Source organism: Fukomys damarensis, unplaced genomic scaffold, assembly GCF_012274545.1.
Source record: "Fukomys damarensis isolate Sample0158 unplaced genomic scaffold, DMR_v1.0_HiC HiC_scaffold_8, whole genome shotgun sequence".
NCBI classification, from domain to species: Eukaryota; Metazoa; Chordata; class Mammalia; order Rodentia; family Bathyergidae; genus Fukomys; species Fukomys damarensis.
The window spans coordinates 30724476-30751652 of NW_022900920.1; the positions used below are offsets into that span (position 1 = coordinate 30724476).

At 42.1% G+C, this 27177-nt stretch overlaps 1 protein-coding gene across 1 annotated transcript in view; it reads left to right on the top strand.

Moving 5' to 3' along the window:
- The window catches only part of Cfap43 (cilia and flagella associated protein 43), an 86386-nt gene that overhangs the window by 1314 nt on the left and 57895 nt on the right, over window positions 1-27177 (top strand). Inside the window, exons 2-8 of the mRNA XM_033761245.1 lie at window positions 738-991; window positions 4455-4551; window positions 13638-13805; window positions 15528-15678; window positions 22154-22313; window positions 24756-24826; window positions 26630-26764. Of these exons, the coding sequence (XP_033617136.1) occupies window positions 738-991; window positions 4455-4551; window positions 13638-13805; window positions 15528-15678; window positions 22154-22313; window positions 24756-24826; window positions 26630-26764 (1036 nt within the window). The remainder of the gene's footprint in view (window positions 1-737; window positions 992-4454; window positions 4552-13637; window positions 13806-15527; window positions 15679-22153; window positions 22314-24755; window positions 24827-26629; window positions 26765-27177) is intronic.

The window sequence follows — 27177 nt, forward strand, 5'->3', positions numbered from 1 at the left end:
ATTGTTGGGATCTTGTACCTCTACATGACAAGTCTTGATTCTCATTTTTTCCCTTTACCCCTGCCCTCCCTTCACCCCCTCCTCCCCTCCCCATCTACAAACACTTTATTTTCATCTTTTCATTATCTCACATTTTTTTCTTTTCCCTTATTACCCTTCCCCTACCCATCCCACCTTCCCTACAGTAAATAAGTCACACATGTGTAAATACCGAATAGTTTCCCTGGTGTGAATAATCTGCAATAATACATAAGATCCTAATAAGATTACTGACGTTTAGAAATGGGAAGAAAGGAGCTGAAGGTCAAATTTGTTTTTTAAGGTTTATTTTTAAAATAAAAACTAATTATAAAAGAAGGGCCCAGGATGAAGCCTGTTTTCCATTAGAATGAAGCTCATTTTGCTCTTAGTTGTTTTCACTTTTTCCCTTCCAAGTATACAAGACCCTGGAAGTCCTTTTGAGAGTTTCTCAGGTTTGGTCAGTTTTCTTTACTGTGGTGTGAGACCCGTAGGACCCCTGCACCTTAGAGTCCACTTTTAAATTTTTGTTTTTCATTGACTCAAACTGGTCTTGCATCCAGCAGATGTGGTCCTTTTATCTTGGGGATTGTTTGGGGCAGAGAGGAAGTGAAACAGAATAGATGTGTTTTGATAACTTTTTGTTTGCTCTGTTAAAGAAAAAAAAGTATTTCAAATTATATTGTATTATATTGATGGCTCTGTATCTTTTCCCAAAGATGGGTGCAAGGATTCCCTAAGCAGAATGTTCACTTTGTCAACGACAACACCATTTGCTACCCTTCTGGAAATTATGTCATATTTATTAATATCGAAACCAAGCAGAAGACGGTACTCCAGTGTATTAATGGAAATGTGGGAGTCATGGCAACTAACATTCCTTATGAAGTTGTGGCTTTTTCCGACCGGAGGCTGAAACCCCTCATCCACATATACAACTTTCCTGCACTGACCAGAAGGACCAAATTAAAAGGTATTCCGGGCCACTTCCTCTGCCCCAAAATGAAGGATTTCACTATAAGATTTGACCAAATCTAGTTCTTATACATGAAGGTGGTTTGCATTTTGAAGGTTTTTGTTTAAAATAGAATCAAGCAGATCACTAAAGAGCAAGTCAGCCCTTATACTCAGAATGGTCTGCCTGCCACCAACATTGGCGCCACCTGGGAAGCTGCTTTAACCATGCAGACTGCCTCCCACCCCAGGCCTCCTGCGCCAGAATCTGTATTTTAGCAAGACTTCCAGGGTGGTTGAGGAGATTCTTGTGCACGTTGAACTTTGAGAAGCGTAGGGCCAGAAGACTGAGCTTTTTCAGAATGATATTTTCTTTCCTAATGATTTCTTGAAAACCCAGGTGAATTGATGCTCGTATAACTCATAAAGACAAGTCTCTGAGCCTCACTTTCCCACCCACGGCACGGGGATAAAGGTGCTATCTGAGTACCCGCACACACCTGCCAGGTGCACACACCTGGTTCGTGGGTGTAGCAGATACCGGATGGGCTACTGCAAGCCTTGTGGGGCCTCTCTAAAACACCAGGGATGGGAGGCTTGTGCTGGAGGCCGGTCTTAGTTCTGGATGGAGCCTTGTGGATTAAGAAAAGCACATGAGTGAAGTCAGAGAATGCTGGGAATTTATAGCATTTTATTTGTGGGGAAAAGTGTCTTTTGTTCTCAAAAGATTAAGGCAATTTATAAAGCATAACCCATTTGTATGCTGCGAGCAATATGGACTGTAACCATCCTTCATTGTTAAAGTGTCCCAGGCTTAGTTATTTGGCTGTTGTCCTGCAGGGATTAATTCAAACCAGCAGCCAGCATCCATGGTGAATATTGAAACCCTTAAAAGAATTTACAGTCAAATTAAGAGCAAACTGTCAAGCATGCCTGTTTTACCAGTTATTTAATATCAACCTGATATTAAATTTTTGTTGCCACAGCAACAAAAGCGATAATCAAAAAACAATTAGAGCAATTGCAAAGGAGATGATGGGTGATGCATAGTCTACTAGAACTAACAAAAGAATGCTCAGTAAGATGCAAGTTTCAAAACAAATACCCATGCAAGTAGGAAATTTAAATACTTAGGGCTGGGAGTTTAGCTCAGTGATGGCACACCTGCCTCACAAGCTCAAGGTCCTGAGTTCGATCCCCAGTACCAGAAAACAACAACAGCAAAAATGTAAATACTTAGAAATAATCCAACACATATGAGTGACCTGGATGAAGAAAATAAGAAAACCACTGATTTAAATGATTGGGCTCCACAGGGACATTCCTGGATGGAAAGCCTGACTATTATCAGTAAGTGTTCTTTCTAGTATTTACCATAGGTTTATTGTGTTTTAAAGTTCCAGGAGTACTAACATGATTACATGGTCATCTGGGAAGGGAGAAAGTAGAGTATAATTTAAAGGAGCGGGTGGCAAGGCAGAGGCCCTTCAGAATGTCACGGTGCTGTAGTAATTCAGCATGTGGTGTTGGGTCCACATTGGTGATTTCCAAATCAGGGACAGGGACAGGATCTGGAACAGCCAAGTGTATCATGAAAGAAATTCTCCTACAATAATGATAAGAAAACCAAATATTTGAACAACAAGAGTACCAAGTTAGAAACTCATATTACACTGCACATCAAAACATATACTACATGAAAATAAGCATTCAGTATAAATAAGCACATTTGAAAAGCAGAAGAAAATAGGGTGGAATATTGAAATAACTTCAGGATAGGGAAAAAAATTCCACACAAAAAATTAAAAATTAAAGGACTGATATATTTAATTACATACACATTTAAAACTGGGGAACATAGCTGGGCATCGTGACACATGCCTGTAATCCCAGCACTCGGGAGGCTGAAGCAGGAGTATGTGAATTCGAGACCAGCCTGGGCTACATAGTGAGTTCCAGGTCAGACTCAACTACATAATGAGACCCTGTCTCAAAAAAACCAAATAAATAAATAAAGCTGAGGAACATAAAAATATACCATGGAACGTTAAAAGGCAAATATAGAACTGAGGGAAATCTTTGGAACAAATATAATCAAATATTTTCAGAGCATTTATGAAACAATAAGAAAGAAAGACAAATGTCTTCTGGAACAATGCAAAAAGAACTTGTTCAGTCAAGCCACAAAATCATTCATGACCAAAGACATCGAAAGAAGTCCCATTTCAGCTGGGCATGGTGGCACCTGCCTATAATCCCGTCACTTGGGAGGCTGAGGCAGGAGGATCGCTGTGAGTTTAAGGCCAGACTGGGCTACATAGTGAGTTCAAGTTTAGCCCGAGCCACAAGACCCTGTCTCAAGAAGAAGAGGAGGAGGAGGAAAAGAAGAGGAAGATTGCAGGAATAAATTTGCCAAATTTGGTAGTAGAATCACAAAAGCTATATTTTTTTCTTACATTTTAAATATATTTTCCTCTAAAAACATTTTTTAATTTAAAAATACATAGAATCAATAGTATCCAAATGTGGGGAAAGTATCTGTGTAATAAGGATAGAAAATCATTTTATGAAGGCCTCATCCCGCAGAAAAATCATTTTTAAGTGCATATTGTTGATTAGACTATGCTAAACAAATGAGAAAATCAAGATTATCTTAAGATTATTAATTTAAGATTATATTACGGTCGGGTAAAAGCAGGAAAGAACAATTAAAAGTCATAAACAAGCCATAAAGACATGAAGAGAAAGGCAGACCCAGATGAAGGCAAAAGGCAAAAGGAAAGGAAGCCAGACCCCAAACCTGGGCAGCGGGGCAAACATTGCCCTGCCGCTGTTTCAGAGTCCCCAGGACACTTTCTTTCCTTCTGCTCCTCCCTCCTCTCTTTCTTTGCTAGGAGTCGAACCCAGGGCCACAGGCAGACTAGGCAGGCTGCCACCAAGCTTCATCCCTAGCACTGTGGCTACACGTTTTAAAGACGTTGCTAGGCTTGCTTTTAAAATCAAGTTGCATTTCTTCGGCTCAGGGTACAAATGCCAATATAGCTTCTTAAACCTGTTGTAAGAGTTGGGAACTGTTAAACTGAAGGCCAAAAGTGGCTGGAAGGATAATTGCAATTCCCCAAGGTAAAGTCTGAACTAGCGTTCTAATTCTGCTCACTCGTATAGTGATGAGATGTGAGATACTTTATGGTTTTAGGGTCATTTCATACCTTGTCAGGACATTTACAGTACATTGTGCTTGGTTCTGCACTGAAGTCTAGAGACATTGACATAGTGGTATTAATTCCCTCCAGTATGTTTTGTAGTGGATCCTAGCTTTGCTCTTAATGCAGTTTTCTATTCATTGTCTGAGAAGATCTTTTACTTCAATAGATAAATACTTCAGAATTATGTGACAGTCACTACAAAAGGGAAATAAACTGTGAGAGTATAATTAAGCAGAACATGATAATCAAGTCCTTGTAATGGGCTTTATATTTTAGGCAATGTTCTCCTGGACTACACGTTACTTTCGTTCAGCTACTGTGGCACCTACCTGGCTAGTTACTCCTCTCTCCCGGAATTTGAATTGGCCCTCTGGTAAGTTTCAGCCTCCTGCAGAATTCCTCTCACTGTGTTACATTTGATTCTTATCCCTCTGAATGTTTGTGAAAGGAAATATGTATGAAAATCTGCAATGGGAAAAGTGGAAATCTTTCGACTGCCTTTTTGGCGGGGGTGTGTGTACCAGGGATCGAACTCGGGTCCTTGTGTTTGCAAGGCAGGCGACGGAACCACTGAGCTAAATACCTGGCCTCCAGCACACAAATCTTAATCACAAGGTTTACTATAGGAGTTATGTTTAGGCCTAAAATTTGGCAGTGCAAAACTATATGAGAGTTAAACTATTGTCTTTCTATTTTAATGAATATTTCCTTTGTCAAGTAAATACTTACAAAAAGGTCCATCTTTTCTTAAGATAAATGATACCTTTGAGTTGTTTACGGGTTTTCTACTAATGTTGAAATTAAAATGGTCTCTATATTAGAGCTCAGTTTGAATTCACTGTTTTTGGAGACATTAGAACAATTCTATGTTCAGAGAGTGGAATATTGTACTACATTTGCCAGCTTTGTTGGAAATTACCTGTGGAATGGACACATTCTCGGTCTGGGCTGGGTCAGTTCATGTGGGCAACTTCATGGCTGTATTCACTATTCGATCTTTGATAGCAACTCTTTGGAGGAAATTTAGTTTATTAAGGGAAAGTATAAATTGGGAGGGGGACACTTTTGTAACACAGCTGTACCTGAGTGCTTAAAGAACACACACACACACACACACACACACACACACACAGAGTTAGAAAAAAAGAATGGCTAAATAGGATTTCTAGGTTGGATACAAGGTTAAATTTCCAGAAGTCTCTATCACCACAGTACCTTAATTTGAGCTATTCTACCAGCCGATCCAATCATAGCATTATGTCTATTCCAGAGTTAAACTCTAACCTACAAAGTCTTGCTTGCCTGCAGTTATTAATCAGTATACTATGATAACAAAATCACATTCCTCAGGAGTGTCAGGAGTCAAAACAAGGTTTGGTTTGTTTACTGAGGTTTATTGAAAAATGCTATCTCATTGTGACAAATGACAAATGGAGCCAACTCCAGTTTTCTGTTTGATTTTTTCGTTTTTGTTGCTCTTCTTGTGAGCTCTTTGCCTAAATTTACATAGCTGGTAAATTGCTGAATAGGGTTTGATCGGTGGAATCTGAGCTGTTGCCTAGTTTCTGATGACCTGTGGTACAAAGGGAGCAGTGTGTTAGTCGAGCACCTCACCTATCCTGAGAGTGGAGAGGAATGGTCAGGAAGGCTTCCTGAGGAGGGGCACAGTGCATAAGTCAGTCGCTCCCTGTCTCAGTTTGCGAGGGCCTATGTGATGGTTCATCTTCATGGTGAACTTAATCAGCTGGAGAGAAGCCTGTGATATTACTAAAGCACACCTCTGGGTATACCAGAGTGGGTCATGGGAGCGTGACTTCCGCACCACGTCTGACTTCTGATCCCTGCCCCTCTGTCTCTTCCTCTGCTTCCTGGTTGCCACAAGCTTAGCTGCTATTACCCACCACGCCCTCCTGCCATGATGTTTCTGCCTCAGAGCCAGCAGACCACAGACTTAAATCTCTGAAACTATGAGCTACAATGAACCCTCTGTACTTTAAGTTGTGTATGTCAGGTATTGTCCTCACAATGAAAAGCTTACCATCACCACCTGTTATGACAAAATATCACAAAGGCGGTGACTTAAACAACAGAAATCTGTCATCTCCAGTTCTGGAGACTGGAATTCCAAGATCAAAATCTTGGCAGTGTTGGTTCCTCCTGAGAGCTGAGAGATCTGTTCCGTGCCAGTACTAAGCTTCTACTGTGTTTTTAGAGGCAATCTCTGATGTCCCATGGGCTATAGAAATATCACCCAAGTCTCCCTGTTTCTGTCTATCTCCTAATGTCCCCTTCTTACCCAGTCAAAGTCACATTGGATCAGGACCCAACCCAATGACCTCATTTTAACTCACTTGCCTCTGTGAAGACCTTCTTTCCAAATAAGGTCACATTTTGAGGGAGTAGAGATTAGGACTTCAACATATGAATAGGGGGACATGAAATCCATAGCAATAACTAAAGAACTAGCAGGAATTAACCTTTGAGGAGAGGGAACCACAGGACTGCAAGCATAGGTGTGGCAAGTGCAAGGCTGTGAGGCCACAGGACACATGGCAGGTTTTAATGAAGAGTTTATAATGAGATCAAGAGATCAGCCATGAGAGAAGCAAGTTGGGAGGGATAATCTGATACCACTTCATGAGCAGCCTGAGAGACACGTAGGTGATTGTCCAAATCATGACACTTTTGAGAGTGAAGTGGGGCACAGCTTATATGCAGAGCAGCAAACCTAAACTGGTTTCTCTCAAGCATAAAAGAAAGGGGACTCACTCTGCATATAAGCTGTGCCAATGGATACGTCTTTTATCCTAAAAGCAGGTAAAGTTACCATTCTTTTGACACAGCTCTGTCAAACCTCCACAGATAAGTACTTTCACCCCAAGTCTGAAGGCACATCCATGCCCTTGTTCTTCTTGGCCTCTGCAGAATCTGGCTCTGCTCACCACAGCGCCCTCCTGGGCTGGCCCTTGGACTCGCTTATCACACATTACATCAGAAAAAGAGGAAGAGCCAAAATAAATAATGGTATTCCTTACCTCAAGGTCCTAGGAAACCAAAAACAATCCAAATCCAAAGATAGTAAAAGGACATTATAAAGCTCAGAGCAGAAATTAATGAAATTGAGACAAAAAAAAAATCAGTGAAATGACAACCTGGTTCTTCAAAAGAATAACCAAATAGAGAAACCTTAGCAAATCTTACCAACAAAGGAAAAGAAAAGACTCAAATTAGTGCAATCAAAAATGAAAAAGGCAAAATCACAGTGGACACCATTGAAATCCAAAATATTATTAGTAATTACTTTGAAGAACTATACTCCAATAAGTTGGAGAATCCAGAATAAATAGATATATTCTTAAATATAAATGAATTACTAAAGCTGAACCAAGAAGCTATAAAACCCTGAATAATCCTGTAACATGTGAAATTGAAGCAGTAATAAAAAGCCTAGCAAGTAAGAAAAGCCCAGATCCCAGGGGATTCACTGCTGAATTCTGCAAGAACTGCAGACAAAGTCTAACCCAATACTCCCCAGAGTCTTTAATGAAATCAAAAAGGAAGGACTTCAAAAGTCATTCTTGGAAGCCACCATTACCCTGACTCCAAAGCCAAACAAGGGCTCCACCAAAACAGAAAACTACAATCCCACCTGTTTAATGAACATAGACGCAAAAATTCTTAGCAAGCTGCTGATAAACAGAATGCAACAAATGATAAACAAAAGTCCTACATTATGACCAAGTAGCCAGGAGTGAAAGAATAATTCAACATATGTAAATAAATAAATATAATACATCACACAAGAAGGACAAATATTGTATGCTCATCTCAATACATGCACAAAAACCTTTGATAAAATCCAATATCCATTCAAAATAAAAAATCCTTAAAATAGGTATAGAAGTACTTTATCTCAATCTAATAAAGCCATTTATGACAAACCTACTGCCAATGTCATATTAAATGAGGAAAAACTGAAAGTTTTCCCCTTAAAATCAGGAACAAGACAAAAATATCCACCATCACCACTCCTGTTTAATATAGTACTTGAAACATTAGCCAGAGCAATCAGCTAAGAGGAATAAATAAAAGGGAGATCTATAAAAAAGGAAAAAGTCAAATTATTGTTATCTGCAGATTAACTGATCTGTTATGTAGAAGACCCCAAAAATTCCACTAACAGAATCCTAGAATAACCAAATTTAGTAGTGTGTAGCCAGGCATTGTGGCGCACGCCTGTAATCCCAGCACTCGGGAGGCTGAGGCAGGAGTATCATTGTGAGTTTGAGATCAGCCTGGGCTACATAGTGAGTTCCAGGTCAATCTCAACTACATTGTGAGACCCTGTCTCAAAAACCAAAAAAATTCAGTAGTGTGGCAGGTTATAAAATTAACAGACAAAAATTAATAATGTTCCTGTACACCGATAATGAACTCACCAAGAAAGACATTAGGAATATAATACCATTCACAACTGCATCAAGAAAATGACTTAGAAATTAACCTAAACAGGGAAGTGAAAGATCTCTACAGTGAAAACAACAGTACTCTGGAAGAGGAGGTCAATAATGTTCCTGTACACCGATAATGAACTCACCAAGAAAGACATTAGGAATATAATACCATTCACAGCTGCATCAAGAAAATGACTTAGAAATTAACCTAAACAAGGAAGTGAAACAGTGAAAACAACAGTACTCTGGAAGAGGAGGTCATAGAGGGCATTCGAAAATGGAAAGATAGCCCTTGTTCCTGGACAGGCAGAACCAATAATGTCAAAGTGGCCATACTTGCAAATGCCTTACCCACCATCGTGGTATTCCGCACAGCATTGTCTCTGAGCAAGGAACACATTTTATGGTCAAAGAAGTGAGGCTGTGGACTCATGCTTATGAAATTCACTGGTCTTACCATGTGCCTCACCATCTAGAAGCAGCTGGACTGACACATCACCAGCTAGGTGGCAATGGCTTGCAGGGCTGAGACAAGATTCACCAGAAGGCTGTGTGCGCTTTGAATCAGCATCCACTGTAGGCTACTGTGTCTCCCATAGGCAAGATTCAGGGATCCAGAAAGCCAGGGGTGGAAGTGGGAGTGGCACCGCTCACCATTACCTTTAGTGATCCACTGGCACAATGTTTGCCTTATGTCCTGCTGGACTAGAAGTCTTAGTTCCAGAGCAGGGAAGGCTTGTACCAGGCAGCACAACAATGGCTCCGTGGCACTGGACTCTGAGCCTTCTCTCTGGTCATTTGGGCTCCTCGTGGCTCTGAGCAAACAAACTAAAAGGAGAGGCATGGTGTGGGCAGGGATGACTGACCCAGACTGTTATTCCACAATGGAGGAAAGGAATAATATTTGAAGCACAAGGGATACTTCAGTGTGCTTTCTAGAATTACTATGCCCCGTTATTAAGGTCATTAGGAAACTACAACAACCAATCCAAGCAGGATGACAAATGGCCAAGAAACTTCAGGAATAAAGGTATGGGTCTCTGCACCAGGGAAAGAAACAAGACTTGCTAAGTTGCTTGCAAGGGAACACAGAAGGAGTAGTACAAGAAGGTAGTTATAAATATAGCTATGACCCTGTGACTAGTTACGGAAGTGAGGATTCTGATTCCAAATGTTCTTTCCTATTCTGTTAATGTGCTTCCTCTGTAGCAGAATGTCGACATACTGAATACTGGCTCTGAGGCATTGTTAAACCTGTGCTATAATGTTTAAGTTAGGAAATGTTAGGAGTAAGCATCACACAAAGAAAAACTTGCCTTCTGTCTGGTACATTCTTAGTGCATTTCCGTTTGTATGCAGGATAGCTGTATCATGTTAGGCAGAAGTATGAACTTGTCTTTGTACCTAGAGACTAAGGGTGATTCAAGGAAATGTGTCTGGTTGTCGAGTTGACTGGGGTGACTTGTGATAGTCAAGCATTGCGTCAGCTTGAGTAAGAAACACCTGACTGATTAGCCCCGCACAGCTCTGGGTGTGACTGGATGGATTTATTGAAGACAGAAGACCCACCCTGGATGCGAGTGGTACCAAACAGTCGGCACATATCCTGGATGGAACACAGAGGAGAAAGAAGAAGGAAGACTTGCTTCTGTTCCTTTGGGGGGCTCCAGTCTTCACCTTTTGTCCATCTTCTGGCTTCCAGTGCAGACCCTTCAACTTCCAATACAGACTCACACAGGACTCTACAGAGAGCTCCAGGTCTTCGTCTGGATCCATTGGGTCTCCAGGGTCTGGACAGCCCTTTCGCACTCTTCCACACCTGTCTCCACAGGCAGCCACTGTAAGCCTAACCTGTAAATCACTTATCTTATTAAATCTGTTTTTCTGGTGAACACTGGAACAGAGGGCATCATAAAATGGAAATATATCCTTTTCCCTGGGTAGGCAGAACCAACATTGTCAAAATGACCATACTTCCAAAACCAATATATAGATTTAATGTAATCCCAATCAAAATACCAAAAGCATTCCTCACAGAACTAAAGAGGACAATGCTGAAATGAAGAGCAAAAGCAATCCTGGGCAACAAGAGCAGAGTGGGAATCACCACAATCCTGGGCTTGAAGTTATATTACAAAGCTACAGTGATTAAAAAGAATGGTACTGGCATAAAAACGGACATATGGATCAGTGCAGCAGAACAGAAGATGCAGAAACCTCCCAGGAACATTCAACCATCTGATCTTTGACAAAGGGACCATGACCACACAATGGAGGAAAGACGGCCTCTTTAGCAAGTGGCTCTGGGAAAACTGGCTACGCACACACAGAAGAGTCTAGACCCGTGTATCTCACCATGTACTGAAGTAAAAGTAGATCAAAGATCTAATGTTAAAACAGAAACACTTCATCTAAAATAGGTAAAACACTTGAAGACATAGGCATAGGTAAGAACTTTCTGAACAGAACCCCAAGTGCACAAAAAATAATATCAGAAACCAACAAATGGGATCATAGAAAAATTAAAAAGTTTCTGCACAGGAAAGGAAACAACCAACAGAGTGAAGAAACAACCTCTACAGAATGGGACAAAAAATTTTCCAGCTATTCTTTAGACAGAGGACTGATATCTGAACATAAAAAGAACTCAAAAAATTAGAACCCCCCCAAATAAAAGACCCAGTCAAATAGCAACAGAACATGTACTGACATTGTTCAAAGGAAGCAGTACAAGTGGCTGATAAATATAGCACATGAAAAAGTGTTCAACATTGCTAACCATTAAAGAAATGCAAATTAAAACAGTGACATTCCACTTTACTCCAGAAAGAATGGCCATCATCAAGAAATCAAATAATAAATCGCAAAGGTGTGGGGAAAGAAAGGAATCCTTCTACACCGTTGGTGGGAGTGTAAGCTCTTACAGCGATTTGGAAATCAGATTTCTTCAAAGACCAAAAATAGAAATTCCATTTGACCCAGCTATTTCTCTTCTAGGTATCTTTTGAAAGAGTTAAAGACATCGTGTTACGGCAATAGATTCATACCCATGTCTATAGCAGCACAATTCATAATAGCTAAATCTTGGAATCAGCCTATGTCCACCAACAGATGAATGGGTAAAGAAAATGGCATTTATACACAATGCCATTATTTTGTCATAAGGGAGGGTAAACTGAGTCATTTGTAGGCAATGGATGCACCTAGAGACTGCAATGTTAGATGAAATAAACGAGACACACTAGCTTATATATTGCGTGGTTCACCTTATGTGAGGAAACCCAAAATCTAAATAAAGAGCAAAATAAATGACAGGTAATAGGAAATAGGGAGGTAGATCTTTTGCCAAAGGGAGGGAGACCAAGAGGAAGGGTCTGTAGAAGAGGAAGGGTCATGGATGAACTCATGTTCTTAGGAAAACAAAACCTGTAGGATCCAGGGCACAGGTTGTGAAATTGGCCTTCACAGTAACAGAAGAGGAGGGGAGGGGAGCCAGACTCTAGTGGGTGGTTAAACTTGATCACAGGAGCTGGGGAGAGTTCTCATCAGGCGACCTGTAATTCATTTGTGGGAATCAAGACTGTTTACTGAGACGCAGGAGGAGGTGAAAGGATGGGGGGACTCAGGGGTGTGAAGAATGATAAAAATGGGTGCCTTAGAGTGGGGGTGGGGGGCGGGAGGGAGAGAGAGAAGGAGAGAGGGCAGAAACAGCAGGATTGGAAGTTGTATTGAGGATCCGGCCAGGTGGGACCCATGAATCTGTAGGGTCATTGGCGTGCACTACCCTGAGATCCTCGCTCCCGTTCCCAGCAGCCCTCAGTCATAGCCGCGCAGAGTAGATGGGTTTGGCCAGGTATCTGAAGCAGACAGTCAAAGGATCAAGGAAACCAGACAGATGAGCAAGAGAATGACCGGTAGGACGGAACTGAACTTCTGTGGCAGGGATGGAAGGCAGGCAGAGCATAAGGGAGCTGAAAGACAAGTTCAGTCAGGGCCGGGAATGTAGCTCAGTGTCGCCATACCCACTTGACAAGTATAAGGCCCTGAGTTCAATTCCTAGTGAAAAAAAAAAAAAAGACAAGTTCAGTCCATATCAGCTCCTGTTTGCCAGTCACATAGCTGCAAGCACCTCATATGAGGACAAAGTTCACATTCATTTTTTTTCCTTTCTATTCATCCAGGAAAGGACTTTGTTCGTGGTACACATAGAGTATATTGTTTCAATGGGTAGGTGAATGAGTCAGTTGAAAATGCTAACATTTTCATTTTAAAAACAAAATGATCAGTTATCATGGATGAATACAGTATACCGAGGACCACATGGAGTACTTAGAGACTCAGATATTATACTTGTTTTTCAGCAAATGTTCTATTTTCTAAGTTTGAATGAATTATATTCAATAAAAATACCTTTGATATCCCATATGACAGGACGCACACACACACATACACACACACACACACATTTGTTTGTTTGTTTTTTGGGGTACCGGGGATCGAACTCAGGTCCTTGTGTTTGTGAGGCAGGTGGCAGAACCACTGAGCCAAATCCCCAGCCCTTTTTATTTAAACAGTCTCACTTTGTAGTTCAGGCTGGCCTTGATTTCACTCTGTAGCCCAGACTGGCCTTGAACTTACAGTGAGCCTTCTGCTTCAGCCTCCCAAGCATCCCGATTACAGGCCTGCGCCACCACAGCCAGTGACACTGTGATATTTTTTAAATACTGGGCCTGGAATGTAGCTCAGTGGCACCGGGCCTGTCTTGCAAATGCAAGGTCCTGATTTCAGTTCCAGGCACTGAAACAATATATACATATGCAGTATTTTGTTCCTTAGGGAGATTTAGGTAAGCATAGTTATTTATAGTTTTGAAGCAATGTCATGGGTTATATAAATTATATCAGAAATTTTGTTTCTGTGAATTGTCACAAAGCAATTCGATACGTGTTCTTAGACGTGAACCTTACGTGGACTAACCTTTCTTCCCATGCTGTCCTCCTATCAGGAACTGGGAATTGAGTGTCATCCTGTGCAAGCAGTCCCAGCCGGGAGTGGACTTGAGCCAGATGTCTTTCAACCCCATGAACTGGCACCAGCTGTGCTTGTCGAGCCCCAGCACAGTGACAGTGTGGACCATAGAAAGAAGTGACCAGGAGCATTATTTCAAAGCGAAGTAGGAGGCTTTGTTTCTGCCCAATGACCAAGTGGTGGTCTTTGTTTCTGTTTGCGTAATGTGATTGGGCTGACATGATGAATGAAGGGTCTGTATAAGTGTGTGTATGCACGTGCACACGCGCATGCACACACACATTTTTTTTTGGTACCAGGGATCGAACTTGGGTCCTTGCTCTTCTTGCCAGGCAAGTGGAGGAACCACTGAGCTAACTCTTTGGCCCCTCAGACTCTTATAAGTGGTAATATCTTTCTACACACATCATTGCCTTGGAGTGAGTCATTGCGTTTCAGAAAGATTCATTTCCACTTGATTTCCCAATCAGTTTAAGAACTAAGTCTTCTAACAGCTTTTCCCACTTGACTTGGTTTTGTAACATATGATTTGTCCTTTTGATTCCAAAGTATGTCTGCTGTATAAACAGGACATGTATGGCCTTTTGACCCTACAACTTTTTTTTTTTTTTTTTTTTTTTTTTTTTTTGGTACTGGGGATCGAACTCAGGTCCTTGCACTTGCCAGGCAAGTGGTAGAACCATTGAGCTAAATCCCTGGCCTGACTCTACAACTTTGATTCCCTACCGAAATCCCCAAAATAAGAAGCTGTTGGATCCAGGAAGGGTACAGATCACGCACGGTATATCCTGGACCACGCTGTCCTCAGACAACAGAGTTGCATAGGGTGGAGGTTGCCTGTTTAGAATGAAATGAGTCAAGGAGAGACCCTGGAGCAAAGTGGTGGCCATGGTGTAGCAGATGCCAGTGAGTCCTGTACTGAGAGTGGGTTCAGAGACTGCTCCATGCAGTCAAGACAGAGAGAGGCTGGGCAGGCCTACCCTTGAAATTGCAGTTTTTGAAAAATCGCCTCAGGTGAAGTTCTGGGGTGTCTATCAGATCCTTGCCAGGGTCAGTGGTTAATTTATCACACCCTTCCTTCCTTTGCTCCCCTGGCTAGTGTTATAACTCTAGCTCTGCATGTGGATTTATGTGATTTTCCTATAAGCCAGCAAACTAAGAGATGCAATGAGTGAATTGTTGTTCTGATTCATGAGCCGAGCAGGATTTGAAAACACTTAAACTTTCTGTGTAAGTAACAGGCGCACTGTTTAGGCAATCATTTTTCAGAATTATTTACCATTCATAGGACATAACCAAGAAAGTTTTGAATTTTGAGCACGAGGCCATGAATTCTCCACATTTACCTTTTACAACCACATTGTGTAGTTAAAGTGAATCTGAAAATGAATTCTTGATGTCAGAAGTTTTAAAGGTAGCTGAAAACAACCTGCATATGTTTATTTTAGCCATAGTGATTTTCGTCTGAATTAGTTGCCAGTATTTAAAATTTGAGATATTTCTCATACATATCCAGCTCATGGCATCTCTTAAGACTTTGGAACCCGAACAGTCACATGTCACCAACACTTTTGGCTGGAACTGAGGGACAAACACTTTCCTGCTGGTTATAAGGTCCCCTGCCTAATCCCCACCAGTATTTATAATTCCTGCTTTAGATCTTAATTTGGGGACATTTTGACAGTCAGCCCTTACGTGCTTAAATTATAAGTGCATAACTTCTCCTTTCATGACATACTATATTACATGTTGACAATGCACTGTCTTCTCATGTGTTTGTAGATCACATCCCACTTCACTTACCACTAATACACATCAATGATGAGTTTCTGCCGATCTTCTAGTTCTGACATTTCTTTTTCTGCAGGCCAGTAAAACTCCCTCTGGAAGACGGGTCGCCTTTTAATGAAGCCGACGTGCTTTTCCCGGAGTCACTGCCCAAGGACCCCATCTACGGGCCGGTGCTGCCCCTGTCAGCCGTCGCTGGTCTGGTGGGCGAGGAGGCGGAGACGTTCAGGGTGACTACCTCACTCACCTAACGGTGTAGTCTGGGGAAGGGGGGTCTCGGTTTTCAGGTCCAACCATGCCACGGCGCGTGCAGGATAGGGAAGATTGTAGAGTAGGACCCCGGAGACTGCAAGAGACAAAGGCTCTAGTTTTCAATGTGGACATCTGGGAAGATGACAGCAGAAACAGGGAGCCCAGATGTGACTTCAGCTTTGGACGTTGTGCCAGGAAGGTGTCCAGGTGGAGAAGCTGGGCACAGGGAGGGAAGAGGAGCCAGTGTCAGGGAGACACTGATGTTGGCATCATGGCAGCACCGAGCCGGTGTGAGGAACAAGCTGAAAACGGAAGCAGGAAGAGAAAAGAGCCAGAGAGGAAACAGACTGCTGGGTGAGGAGAGGAGAAGTTGTAAAAAGGCACAGCTGGGCAGGAGGGGCAGAGGCAGGAGAGAGGAGTGTAGGAACCAGTGGGGTGGAGCCCGAAAGGGGATTTGTCCACGATCACGGCTCCTCACCTGCCGCGCTCCCTCCACAGAGCAGACCTTGTTGAAGGCAAGGGGTCCCCAGGTGGCCACCAGGCCCGATGCTCCTGAGTTCACCTCCTTGTCAGGCTGACAGTGCTAGTGACAGCACAAAGAGAGAGACATCAAAGGGCAGCCACCTGTGGTCACTATGGTAACAGGATAAACAGGGACAAGAAGGGGTGGCCAGGAAGAGATTTCCATGTACTTGTCAAGAAAGGTCTCTGGCACCAGGTACAATGGTCACGGCTCTGGAGGCTGAGGCAGAAGAATTGCGAGTTTGAGCCTGACCCAGGCAATTTAGTGTCTTAGTGAGACCCTGTCTCAAAATTTAAAATTAAATAAAAACAAACAAACAAAAAAGGCCTGGGGATGTAGCTCAGTGCAGAGGTCCTGATTTCAATCCCCAGTGACACAGCACAAACACACACACACACACACACACACACACACACACACGGTGTCTAGAGAGATGCCACTGAAGCAGACTAGAAGCACACTGAGCCTTTCTTCTGTTACAAGCAGAGTAGTGTTTTAGGCAGAGGGAAATGCATGTGTAAAAGCCCTGGGCAGAAAGCGAATAGGGCATGTTTGAGGGACTGAGAAAAGACCGTATGGCCGGAACATGATAATGCGGGCAGAGCGGTAAGTGAGTTGGTGCCCAAGACAGAGACAGGGCCCAGGGAGGATTTGCGCGAGGCCTGTGGGGTGCAGGGGAAGAGCAGCCCCGGGACCACGTGCCAACCGCGACATAAAGAGGCGGGCGGTCCCAGAGGCCTCAGACCACAGCGAAGAATTAAGCTATGAGTGTTAAAACGAATCCAGTGTGAGAATTGTTTTATTAGAAAACCTCTGTGACAGGCAAGGCAAAAGGTTCACACCCTTCGTATTTCCTCTAAGGAATGACAAGAATTCCCTGTTTCAAGCTAGGGAGGTGAAAACAAACATACTAGGCAGTTGACTAATTTCTAGATCTCCGCCTTGAGAGTGTCACCGCGCTGCGCCACAGGGGGGCAGCAAAGTAGAAGCAAATACATCCGCATCCAAGGTTCCCCACTGGTTTCTACGTTCAGTGGTTAGTGCCCAGCTCGCCCCCAATTCTACCTTCTCAGATCGGTTTTTTTCTTTAGTAAATTTCTGTGGAAGCCCTCATCTTTCATGTTTTGTACCAGCTTGGCGAATCCTACATAAAACATTTAAAATTCAGGCATTGTCCTGGTCATTTGGAAAATTCTAGGAAACACCTTCTTTAAATGTATCAGTGTAGTTACCATTTTGAAAAAGGCACATAATCAATATCTGTTTGTAGGACTTTTGAATTCAGTGCATTTTAACCTTTTAAAGCAGAAATACTATAATTTGGCCAATCTAAATCATACAGGGAATATTAATGAAGACACTTTGCCCTTAAGTTCTTAAGACGTTCATCTTCCTAGTAGTTTCCTTTTTTATTTTATAACTAAATACGGTGAGGGAAAAGGCTAAGCACTGATTAATATTTGTACAAAAAATGAAACCAAACCAGAACTAGATCGCAAACGTCTTGGTTTCATTCCTCGTTTGAATATAATTTCTTATAGCCTGGGTACCAATGACAAAGAAATCAGTAATGATTTGACCTAAATAAGGGTCTTAAAAATCGGCAAGCTGTGGGCTTTTACATGATTACAAACATTAAATTCTCTTTTTCGTTGCTAATAGTACACCACAGGCCTTTAAACTACACACTTATGTAGGGCATTAGAAACGTATCCAGTAGTTGCAGGGGAAAATCAAAGGCAAATGTTATCCGGGCAGAAATCAGATCCGAGGTAACGAATTTAACCTCAAGGGTTCAATTTCCTTTTCCATCTACCCTCTTTTAAAAAGACAGAAGTTGCTAAATAGGAATCTCTTTTATAAACTCAAGTATTCCAGAGCATATTGTGGAAAAATATATTTTCTAAAGCAGTATTAAGATGGACTCCAAAATGTTTAAGATCCTAGAGGGCTAAAAAAGAAATATATTATTGACAAATATTTTGAAACACAACTGGCGCCTTTTTAAAAAACTCTTAAGAATTTTCATAAGTGAAAATTATGTTTTCATAATCCATATAACGCCATATTCCTTTTTAAATGACACTAAATGTATTCATTAATGAAAAAAAAATAACAAGCCCAGATTATCTTAAAGAAAATCTACATGTCATATCAGGGCCAGAAAATTCTAAGTTTTAACTCTCACATTCTGTTTCTTGCACACAAATGCACTGGCCTTAGGAGAAGCAGGTTGATATGGGTCTTTTTTTGCTGCTGTTGTTGTTGTTGGTTTTTTGAGACAGGGTCTCACTGTGTATTTGAGACTGACCTGGAACTCACTATGTAGCCCAGGCTGGTCTTGAACTCACAGCGATCCTCCTGCTTCAGCCTCCAGAGTGCTGGGATTACAGGTGTGCACCACCATGCCCGGCCCTGATATGGGTCTTTTGTAAAAAATGAGTTTGATCCTATTCCCAACCAGATAAGAGTCTTGTCCTTTTTCGATCTGTGGTGAACCCATGCCATGCATGCTGCAGTGGGCACGCAGAGCCTTGTTGGCACGCAAGCCAAGTGTATGAGCCGCTTTTCCTAAACTCACCTCTGTATCCAGGTTTAGCTGCAGTGTTGGCACTGGAAGATAAATCAGGGGTGGAGGTTGCAGTTTGGGCACTCATCTCTGAAAGGTTTGCCATCACTGCTATCAGCACCTCACAGAGCTGAAATCATGACGATTCCAGGAGTGACTTTTCCGTATGAGTCCGATCTAGGTCTCCACAGAAACGTCACTGACTGGCAGCAGATTAGTACTTTGGGGCCAATTTCGCCTTTGTTTTTAGTTCACTGGGTGACCACGCATCCTTTTGAGTATTCATCTTAACTGACCAATGCTAATAGGAAATGAAATAGACTGATCATAGAACTAAAGCCACTACATCCCCTAAAAGCTTGTCACGATGAATCCTCCTAGGTATTTTGCAGCCTTAGCTGCACTCCATGCTCTCCCTCTGCCCACTGAGGAGGACTCACTGTTTCTTCCTCCATGCGCCTATGTCCCACTGCCGCCCACTGTCTCTCCTGGTTACCACTGCTCCTTTCCCCCATAGGCGATCATCCTATTGAGAAGAAGGGTTCCCTCTGGACTTGGCACAATGCCTGGTTATAGCCAATACCCAGTATGTATTTATTGAACTATCGATCGCACAAGTTTCCATCAGTTGAGAATATGATAGAAATAGCTCCTTTGCGATGCCACTTTGCCACTACCTTGAATCTACAAACCTTTCATAAATGAAAAGAGCCATAGATATTATTCCAACTGAGTGTTTCTTAGGAGGAAGGCTAGTGCACATCAGGGGGCTTTGAACAGAAAAATGGCTGCTCATACAGTTTAAAAATATTCCCCAGCTGTGAAACCTATCCCAGCTTACCCTGGTTTGTTTTTCTTCCCAGTACTCTCCAGCATATAGCATGCTATATATGTAGCTCACTTTCGCTGATTCCCCTCACCAGGAGGTAAGCTGCTATTTTGGTCTGTGTCACTGCTCTCTCCCTGTGCCTAGAACAGTGCCAGGAATGTGCCAGGTGTGTAAAAGGCATGTGTCAGATGACTGAATACTGAGGGAAAGAACCGAATAAATACGGAGCTCTTAAAGAATTGAAGAATCCTGTTCATTTGGTCCATACCTTAATAAAAGCACTTTCTGTACCAATGAGCATAAGGATACCTAAATAAATATTTCATTACGCCACAGCCCATATTGTTTTTAGTCCCCAAAGTCAGCTTTTCTCCTAGCAACGTGCTGTAGATTTTAATATTTTTCTTTCTAAAAGCGTTTTTATTGCTACCTATTTGCCATACACAGTGCTCACGTTCCTCATAGGAGACTCATACCTGTACCTGTTATACCTTCATCCCTTTTCTCTTCACTTCCCTCCCCCTTCACCCTTATTCCCCTCCCCACTTACAGAAGCTTCGTTTCTGTTTTCTCTTTCCGCTCTTTTTTTTATATCCCCTTTCCCTTCCTTCGCCCCACTGTCCCATTCCCCTTACCTTTTGAACATATTCTTCCTACTTCCCTGTATCTGTCTTCCGTTTTGCTACCCTTTTACCCTTTGAGTTTCTCACATCAGAGAACCCATGCAATGTTTAAACTTGTATGTCTGATTTGCTTCACTTAAAGTTATGTTCTCAAGATGCATGCATCTACCTAGAGATGACTCGTTTAACCTTTTTAAGGCAGAGTAATATCACTGTATATAAATACCACATTTTCTTTCTCCATTCATCTGTTGATGGGTTATGGGCTGTTTCCAAGATTTAGCTGTTATAACGTATGGTGCTATAAACATGGGTGCACGTATATGACTAGGGTGCGATGCTTTTCACTTTCGGGAAAATGACTGGAAGGGGAAGAGCTGGGTCAAATGGAACCTCTAGTTTTAGCTTTTTGAGGAATCTCCATACTGATTGCCACAGTGGTCGCACCAGTTCCCACTCCCACCATCAATGGAGAAGGGTTCCTTTCTCCCCGCAGCCTCACCAGCATTTGTTATTAGTTGATTCTTTGATGATAGCCATTTTTTTTTTTCTGAAATGAGATGAAATCTCAATGTTTTAATTTGCATTTCTTGAAGTTAAGTGTGAAAAGTTTTTCATGTATTTACTTGCTGTTTGTGTTTCTTCATCTGAAAAATGGCCGTTCATTTCAGATGCCCAATTTTGGGTTAGGTCTTTCAATGTGGGGGTCTGATTTTTCTGAATTCTTTTCATATTCTAGATATTAGTCCTTTGTCTGAGAGTACCTGGTAAAAAATTTTCCCATCCTGTGGGTCATATCTTCACTCTACTAGTTCTTTCTTTTGTTGTGCAAAAGTTTTTTAATTTGATGTGATTCTAGCTGTTGATTCTTTGTAATATTTCCTGTATGATCAGGATTTTGTCCATAAAGTCTTTGCCTACACCGGTGTCTTCTAGAGTTTTACCTGGTCTATCCTCCAGCAGATTAAGTGCTTCTGTTTTCGTAGTTCTGAGTTAAATGTGTTTCTTGTGTGCAGCATATTGTTGGATCTTGTTTCTTGTCACTGTGGGAGTTAATACTGCAAGCCCCGAGATGAAGCTGACCTGCAGCTTCTCTGGGTGTTGGGCTCACTTGGTCCTTCCCTAAAATGGTGTCCCAGCAGTCACTTGAACCAAAGTCACTCACCAGCTACTGTGGCACACAGATTCCACTGGTGTGTTTCTTCTTAGAGGCTTCTGGAGTCACTGCTTTCTCTCTTAGTAGATTCAGTCTCCCTGTCTCATGCTTAAGCCAGAAGCCAGGCAGAAAGTGCTGGTTGTCCCTTCCTTTTTCTCTGTTGTGGTCTGTCTCTTCAGTTACTTTTTTTTTTTTTCTTTCTTTCCATGAACTAAAAGTCATACAGGATGTCTCATGAACCCAACTAGAAAGGCCACAGAATCAGGCCACCGGTCCTCTTCTTATTCCCCAGGAAAGCCAACTAAGCAGAGGACTGAGTCTGCCTCTCATGGATGACCCACTGTAGCATGAGGAGAGGGGGTCACTGATGAAAATCTCCCCCAAAAGGTGATTTTAGCTAAGCAATGATTTTCTTAGATCCAAGATACCAAAAAAGTCCACTAAGACACAGTTTACAAAATCTGATCCAAAACTTTTATGAGAAACTGTGCAAATAAAACTGAATAAACTTTTATGAGAAACTGTGCAAATAAAACTGAATGTGTTAGCAGGACACTTTTTTTTTCTTAGTGAATTAAAATATAGGGAGCAAAATGGAGTAAAGAAAAAATTCACTTAGCTCTTGGCAAATGACAAAACCAGTGAAGTTTATATATGAGCATAGCCATTTTGGGCAATTGTTTTGGCAAGTGTTTCCCTGGCCCTTAATCTCGACTGATGCCTTAATAGGAGAATTTTATTCTTTCTCTGCAGCCAAAAGATGACCTGTATCCTTTGCTTCACCCCACTATGCACTGTTGGACTCCAACTAGTGACCTGTATGTCGGCTCTGAAGAGGGTCATCTCGTAATGATTAGTGGGGAAACTTTGAAGGTGACTGTGCTTCGGAAGATAGAAAAGGCACAACAGCTGGGTAAGAAACTGCTCTGCCTCACGTTCCCAGAGGCTGAGCCCCGCATGCTAGTTTTGCATATGCTAACATCCTTCAAAGATGGAGATTTTGTTCCTTGTTCTCCCCTTTCTTGGAGACATCTTTGGCTTCTCCTTCTCTGGTTACTTAGCAAGCCCTGTGGATACTCTTTTGGCCTAGCTACAATTGATTGGATGTTATTACGCTCCTGTCGTTCCGCTACCACTATATGCATATTTCATGCACTCCTCAAAACATTAAAGAAGATATATCTTCATCTCCATGACACAGGGAGATGTGGTTATGAATCGCTCAGATTCACAAATTGTGGAGCTGACGCCTGGACCATCCAGTAAGACCTCTGAATCCTAGTGTGAGCTGCTAACCCGTATCACCTGCTACACACATGCCTGTTCTGCACAGTCAGATGATTGTGCCCTCTCCTGTCCCTCACTCCTCTCACATGTTTTCTCCATGATTAACCAAATACCTTTGTGTTGCTCGGCAACAGTTTCAAAGAGCGCCGATATATTCTCCCTTAAATCTAGTGTTCATTCTGGGACCCATCAGCTGTGACCAGGTTGAGGCCTGGGCCATAGGTGCCAATGTCCACCCCACAGAAGCTGGGTGCAGACCCTTCTGGGAGAGTGCCATACCAGGGCCAGCCCCAGACCTGTCCAACTGCTCTTACCATTCCACTCTGTGCTTTCTGAAACAATCTCAGGACTTACTGCCCTGATCTTGATCTACGTCTGACTCAAACTGGGCAGCTTGTCTCTGCCACACTGCCTTTTTTGAAGATCATCTTTAATGCACAACTCAGTGCTACCTTAATACCTAGCCATCCTTAATTCAATCTAGGGACTCCATCAGCCTGGTTTTGCACTGCCCCCACTATTTGTTCTCCTCCAGCTAGTACTCCTCCCTCACTGCCATTCCCCCTCAGCTACATGGCGCTCGCTCTCTCTCTCTCTCTCTCTCTCATCTATCTCCCTCCCTTCCTCCCTTAGTAAAATCCTGCCCCTCAGTCTCACTGTGCCCTCTCTCAGCTGTTATATGGAGCACTGGCCTAGGAGCTCTGTGCACAGTCACCTTCTTGCAGCTCTGTCTTTCCAGCTTTAGTTCCTCCTGCTTGAACCTTTCACAATTCCTTATCCTTGCTGTGTGCTCTCCAAGTTGTCAGCTGGCTTCTGTAGTGACTTTTTCCTAGGATGCCCCCCTTTTCCTGGTCTACTGGCTGAGCTTTTCCTCCCATGCGGAGCCCTCCCTAGCCTTGCCTACCTTCCAGGCACTCCTGTCTGGAGTGTCCTAGGCCTCGCTCCTCTGTGGGAGCCTCACCCTGTGCTATTACAGTGGCCTGTGTGTATCTGTCCCATTAGCCACTCACTCTCTGAAGTCATTCAGAGACTTCATTCTTTGGCTCCTTCCTTGATTCCAAGGTGCAATCTTGGATGTCACTACAGAATAAACTGACACCTACATGCATGTGTGAAATGAATTATAGAACAATGCTTCTCATTTCCAAAATTCTATCATACCTCTACCATATTCTGTATAATTTAGAACTTAATCATATGCAGTCTTATATTGTTCATAATTTTCTTCCTGTGTGCTGTTTCTTATGATTTCCATGATAAATGCTTTCAAATACCTAATTATCAAGCCTCTGCAATGCAGAAGGCACTAAAGCAAGGTGCGGTAGAGGATACTTAAGTGACAAATACATAGACTCATAACTTCCATCTTCAAAGGATCAGGTTTTATTAAAGATCATAAAGTAAGTAGACAAATAATTATAGCCAGAAAGATGAAGAATAATATGATTTCCTTCATTCAGAGCTTCACAAAGTACTGTAGGGGCCCCAGGGGTGGGGAATCATGCATGCTGTCATTTTGATGGTTGCATTTGAACTGGCTCTTGAAGGAGGAGCTTATGGGAGATTGTGGGTAGGTGGAACATGGGCTGTACCTCAGCTGGAAAGTGGTGCTTGGGCAGACTAATGTAGCCATCATTCAGGAATGCAAGCACCTGCACCAGGCCAGTAGCCATAAGAACCTGGACTCTAGTGACAGCTGGATGGAAAAAGAAAGGGCTGCTGGGAGGTGAGTAGTGTTTGAGGGAAAGGCCATTATGCTTCTTAGCAGCTAGCTAACTGTTAAGCACAAAGTGTTTGACAGATCCCATCTGAGCCCTTGGTTTTTAAAAGCAATACACTTTTGTTGTTTTCCTCCGAAAACAATACTTTATTAATGATAAATGTTCTTATGGGTCATTTTTTCCTTTTCACCTTTTTTTTTCGTCCACTATAGTTTATTTGTCGGTGCATAAATTTATGTGCCGTAACATGCAGAGTGGTCATTACTAAGCAAATTCTATCATTCATGGTCAAGTTGCACTTTTAATTATATGTTGCCTTCATTATGCTTTTTTTCTTTCTTTTCCAGAAGATGCACCACGTCTTTTCAGTCCAGTCACCATGGTTTATCAAAAGGAAGGCGTGCTTGCTTCTGGAATTGTAATGTATTCTATTTTTCAAAATTAATTGCTTTCAAGACAAAATATAATTTCCATTTGCTGCCATCTACCTGGGTCATATTTTGGGATACCATATTCCTTCAGATAATTAATTAAAATGGTTTCCCCTTTGGATGCTATTATGAAATTTTTTATTATGAAGAATTTCAGTTTTATACAAAAGAAGAGAGTGTGGTACAGTGAACTACCATAGAGCTATCTTATTGCAAATAAACAAAAATAAGGTTAAAAAGCCATTTCCCCCATGCAAAAGCATCTGAGAGGTTTCCATATTCACTTCTGCAATAATATATTAGGTGTCTGCTGTGAATTTGGAACCTGTGGTCTAAGCTTCGGCGCAGGCTCTTGTGCATGGGACCGTTCCAGCACACAGGCATCACATCATTACTGCAGACATTAGAATGGTTGTTCACAGCCCCACCCACTGTTCACTTGGTGTTTACTTTGTGCTAGGCACTATGCTAAGTGCTTTACTTGTATGACCTCTTTGGTCCTCACAACAACCGTATCCTCCCCATACCGACAGAACCAAGTCTTTCCAAGGTCACCAGACAGTAAGTAGAGGAGGTAGGCCTGACCCATGGCTGTTGGCCTAAAGTCTAACTGCCATTTATTAGCACACACAGCTCTATTAAGTATGACATAGAGTCAGGGCATGTGTTCCTTTGCCACTGTAATCAATGCTAAGGTTTATAACTGACCCATACTAAAATCTCACGCCTATATGAAGCTGTCCCTAATCCATTGTTAGCTTTGTTTGTTCTGTTGCCACAATCCACTCTCCAGGGCCCTGAGGGAAGTAAGGCAAAGATATCAGGGTGAAAGATGTATTCTCACCAACGAAAAGCCATCTGGGGCCGATGCACCTAAACTCAGCTTGAAGTTCCCTCCCCAGCTATGCAGTGGACTACTCATTTTTCCGCAACATGCAGTTCAGATTTATGGCTTTTGTGACTCTTATCCGCTTTGAGGCCACCCTCACCTGTGTTTGGTTCAATTTGCTCAAAATAAAAGATCATAGCATTTGCTGTGGTGAGGAGTGGAGAATGATAATGAGCTTGGAGAAAGAATCTGCGTGTCTAGGCCACCTCCCAGGTCTCAAGCATCTGAATCCAGCTATCTCACAAATGCCTTTGTTATACTGGGGTCCATTTTAGAAAAATGATGGATACATTTGTCCAGAGCCTCTTCATTATATAAAATAATTTGATTCCCCTTGAGAGTAGTTCAGCCTGTTTATAGCCGATCAATCAGCCAACCCATTTTTATTAGACATTTGCAGCATTCTACCACTGTGCGAGGAACTGGAGAAGAGGCCACATATATAAGAAAAGGCATGTTCCTACCTGTGGGTCATTTAGGGAGATATTAAATGCATGTGATAACGATGAAAGAACACACTTAGGGCTAGGGCTAGTGTCTTTTGAAGTAAGGTAACTGCTATACACAAATGGCACAAACAGCCTCATTTGTCCCCACTCCTGTATGTTGAAAATATGGTGAGAAAATAGAGGCTAGAGATGCTGAAAGAAAGGAATGGTCAGTAAGATTTTAAGTTCATTGAAAGTGTATCACAAAAGAGATACGACTGAAGACTGGCCAAAGGACGTGGTTAAAAGTGTCTAAATAAAGGTGAAAGGACAGTGTGTTCTAGATAATGTAAACCCAGATGGCGCTTCCACATAATCAGTAGATGACTACCCATAAGCCTTCACTTAGCTGATCGGGAAAGTGTACTGTACACTGACCAAGACTGATGTTCCACACTTACCTCGGCCTACAGGATGGTTTCGTGTATTCTCTCACTGTTAAAGATTCAAGTTCTTACAGAATAGAGGACTTTCTTGAAGTTGAAAGGCCTGTAGAACATTTGATGTTTTCTCCCGGTTATAAGACGCTGCTGATTCAGACAGACAAGGTATGTTAGAGAGCAGTTTCTTTTTTCTTTGTTTTTTTTTTTTTTTTTTTTTTTTTTTTTTTTTTTTTTTTTTGGCAGAGGTGGGTGGGGTGGAATGGGAAATTTAACTCAGGTCCTTTAGCTTGCAAGGCAGGTGCAGTGAAGAGTGATTTCTTGATATATAATTATCAGATAATATTTTTATCATCCGTACATGACAAGCATGAAGAACAGTGAGTGCTACGTAATGATTCTCTGACAGTCAGGATTCCTTTGGCTACAAATGAAGAAATACCCAATTTAAAAGGCCCAGTGACAAAGAAATGTTTGTTTTTGTCCATGTAACTTAAAGAGTGAGGAGTGGATCTGAATCCAGGGGCTTCCAGGATACCCCCAGGGCTTTTTTCTATGTGTCCTGACTGCTTCCTCCATTT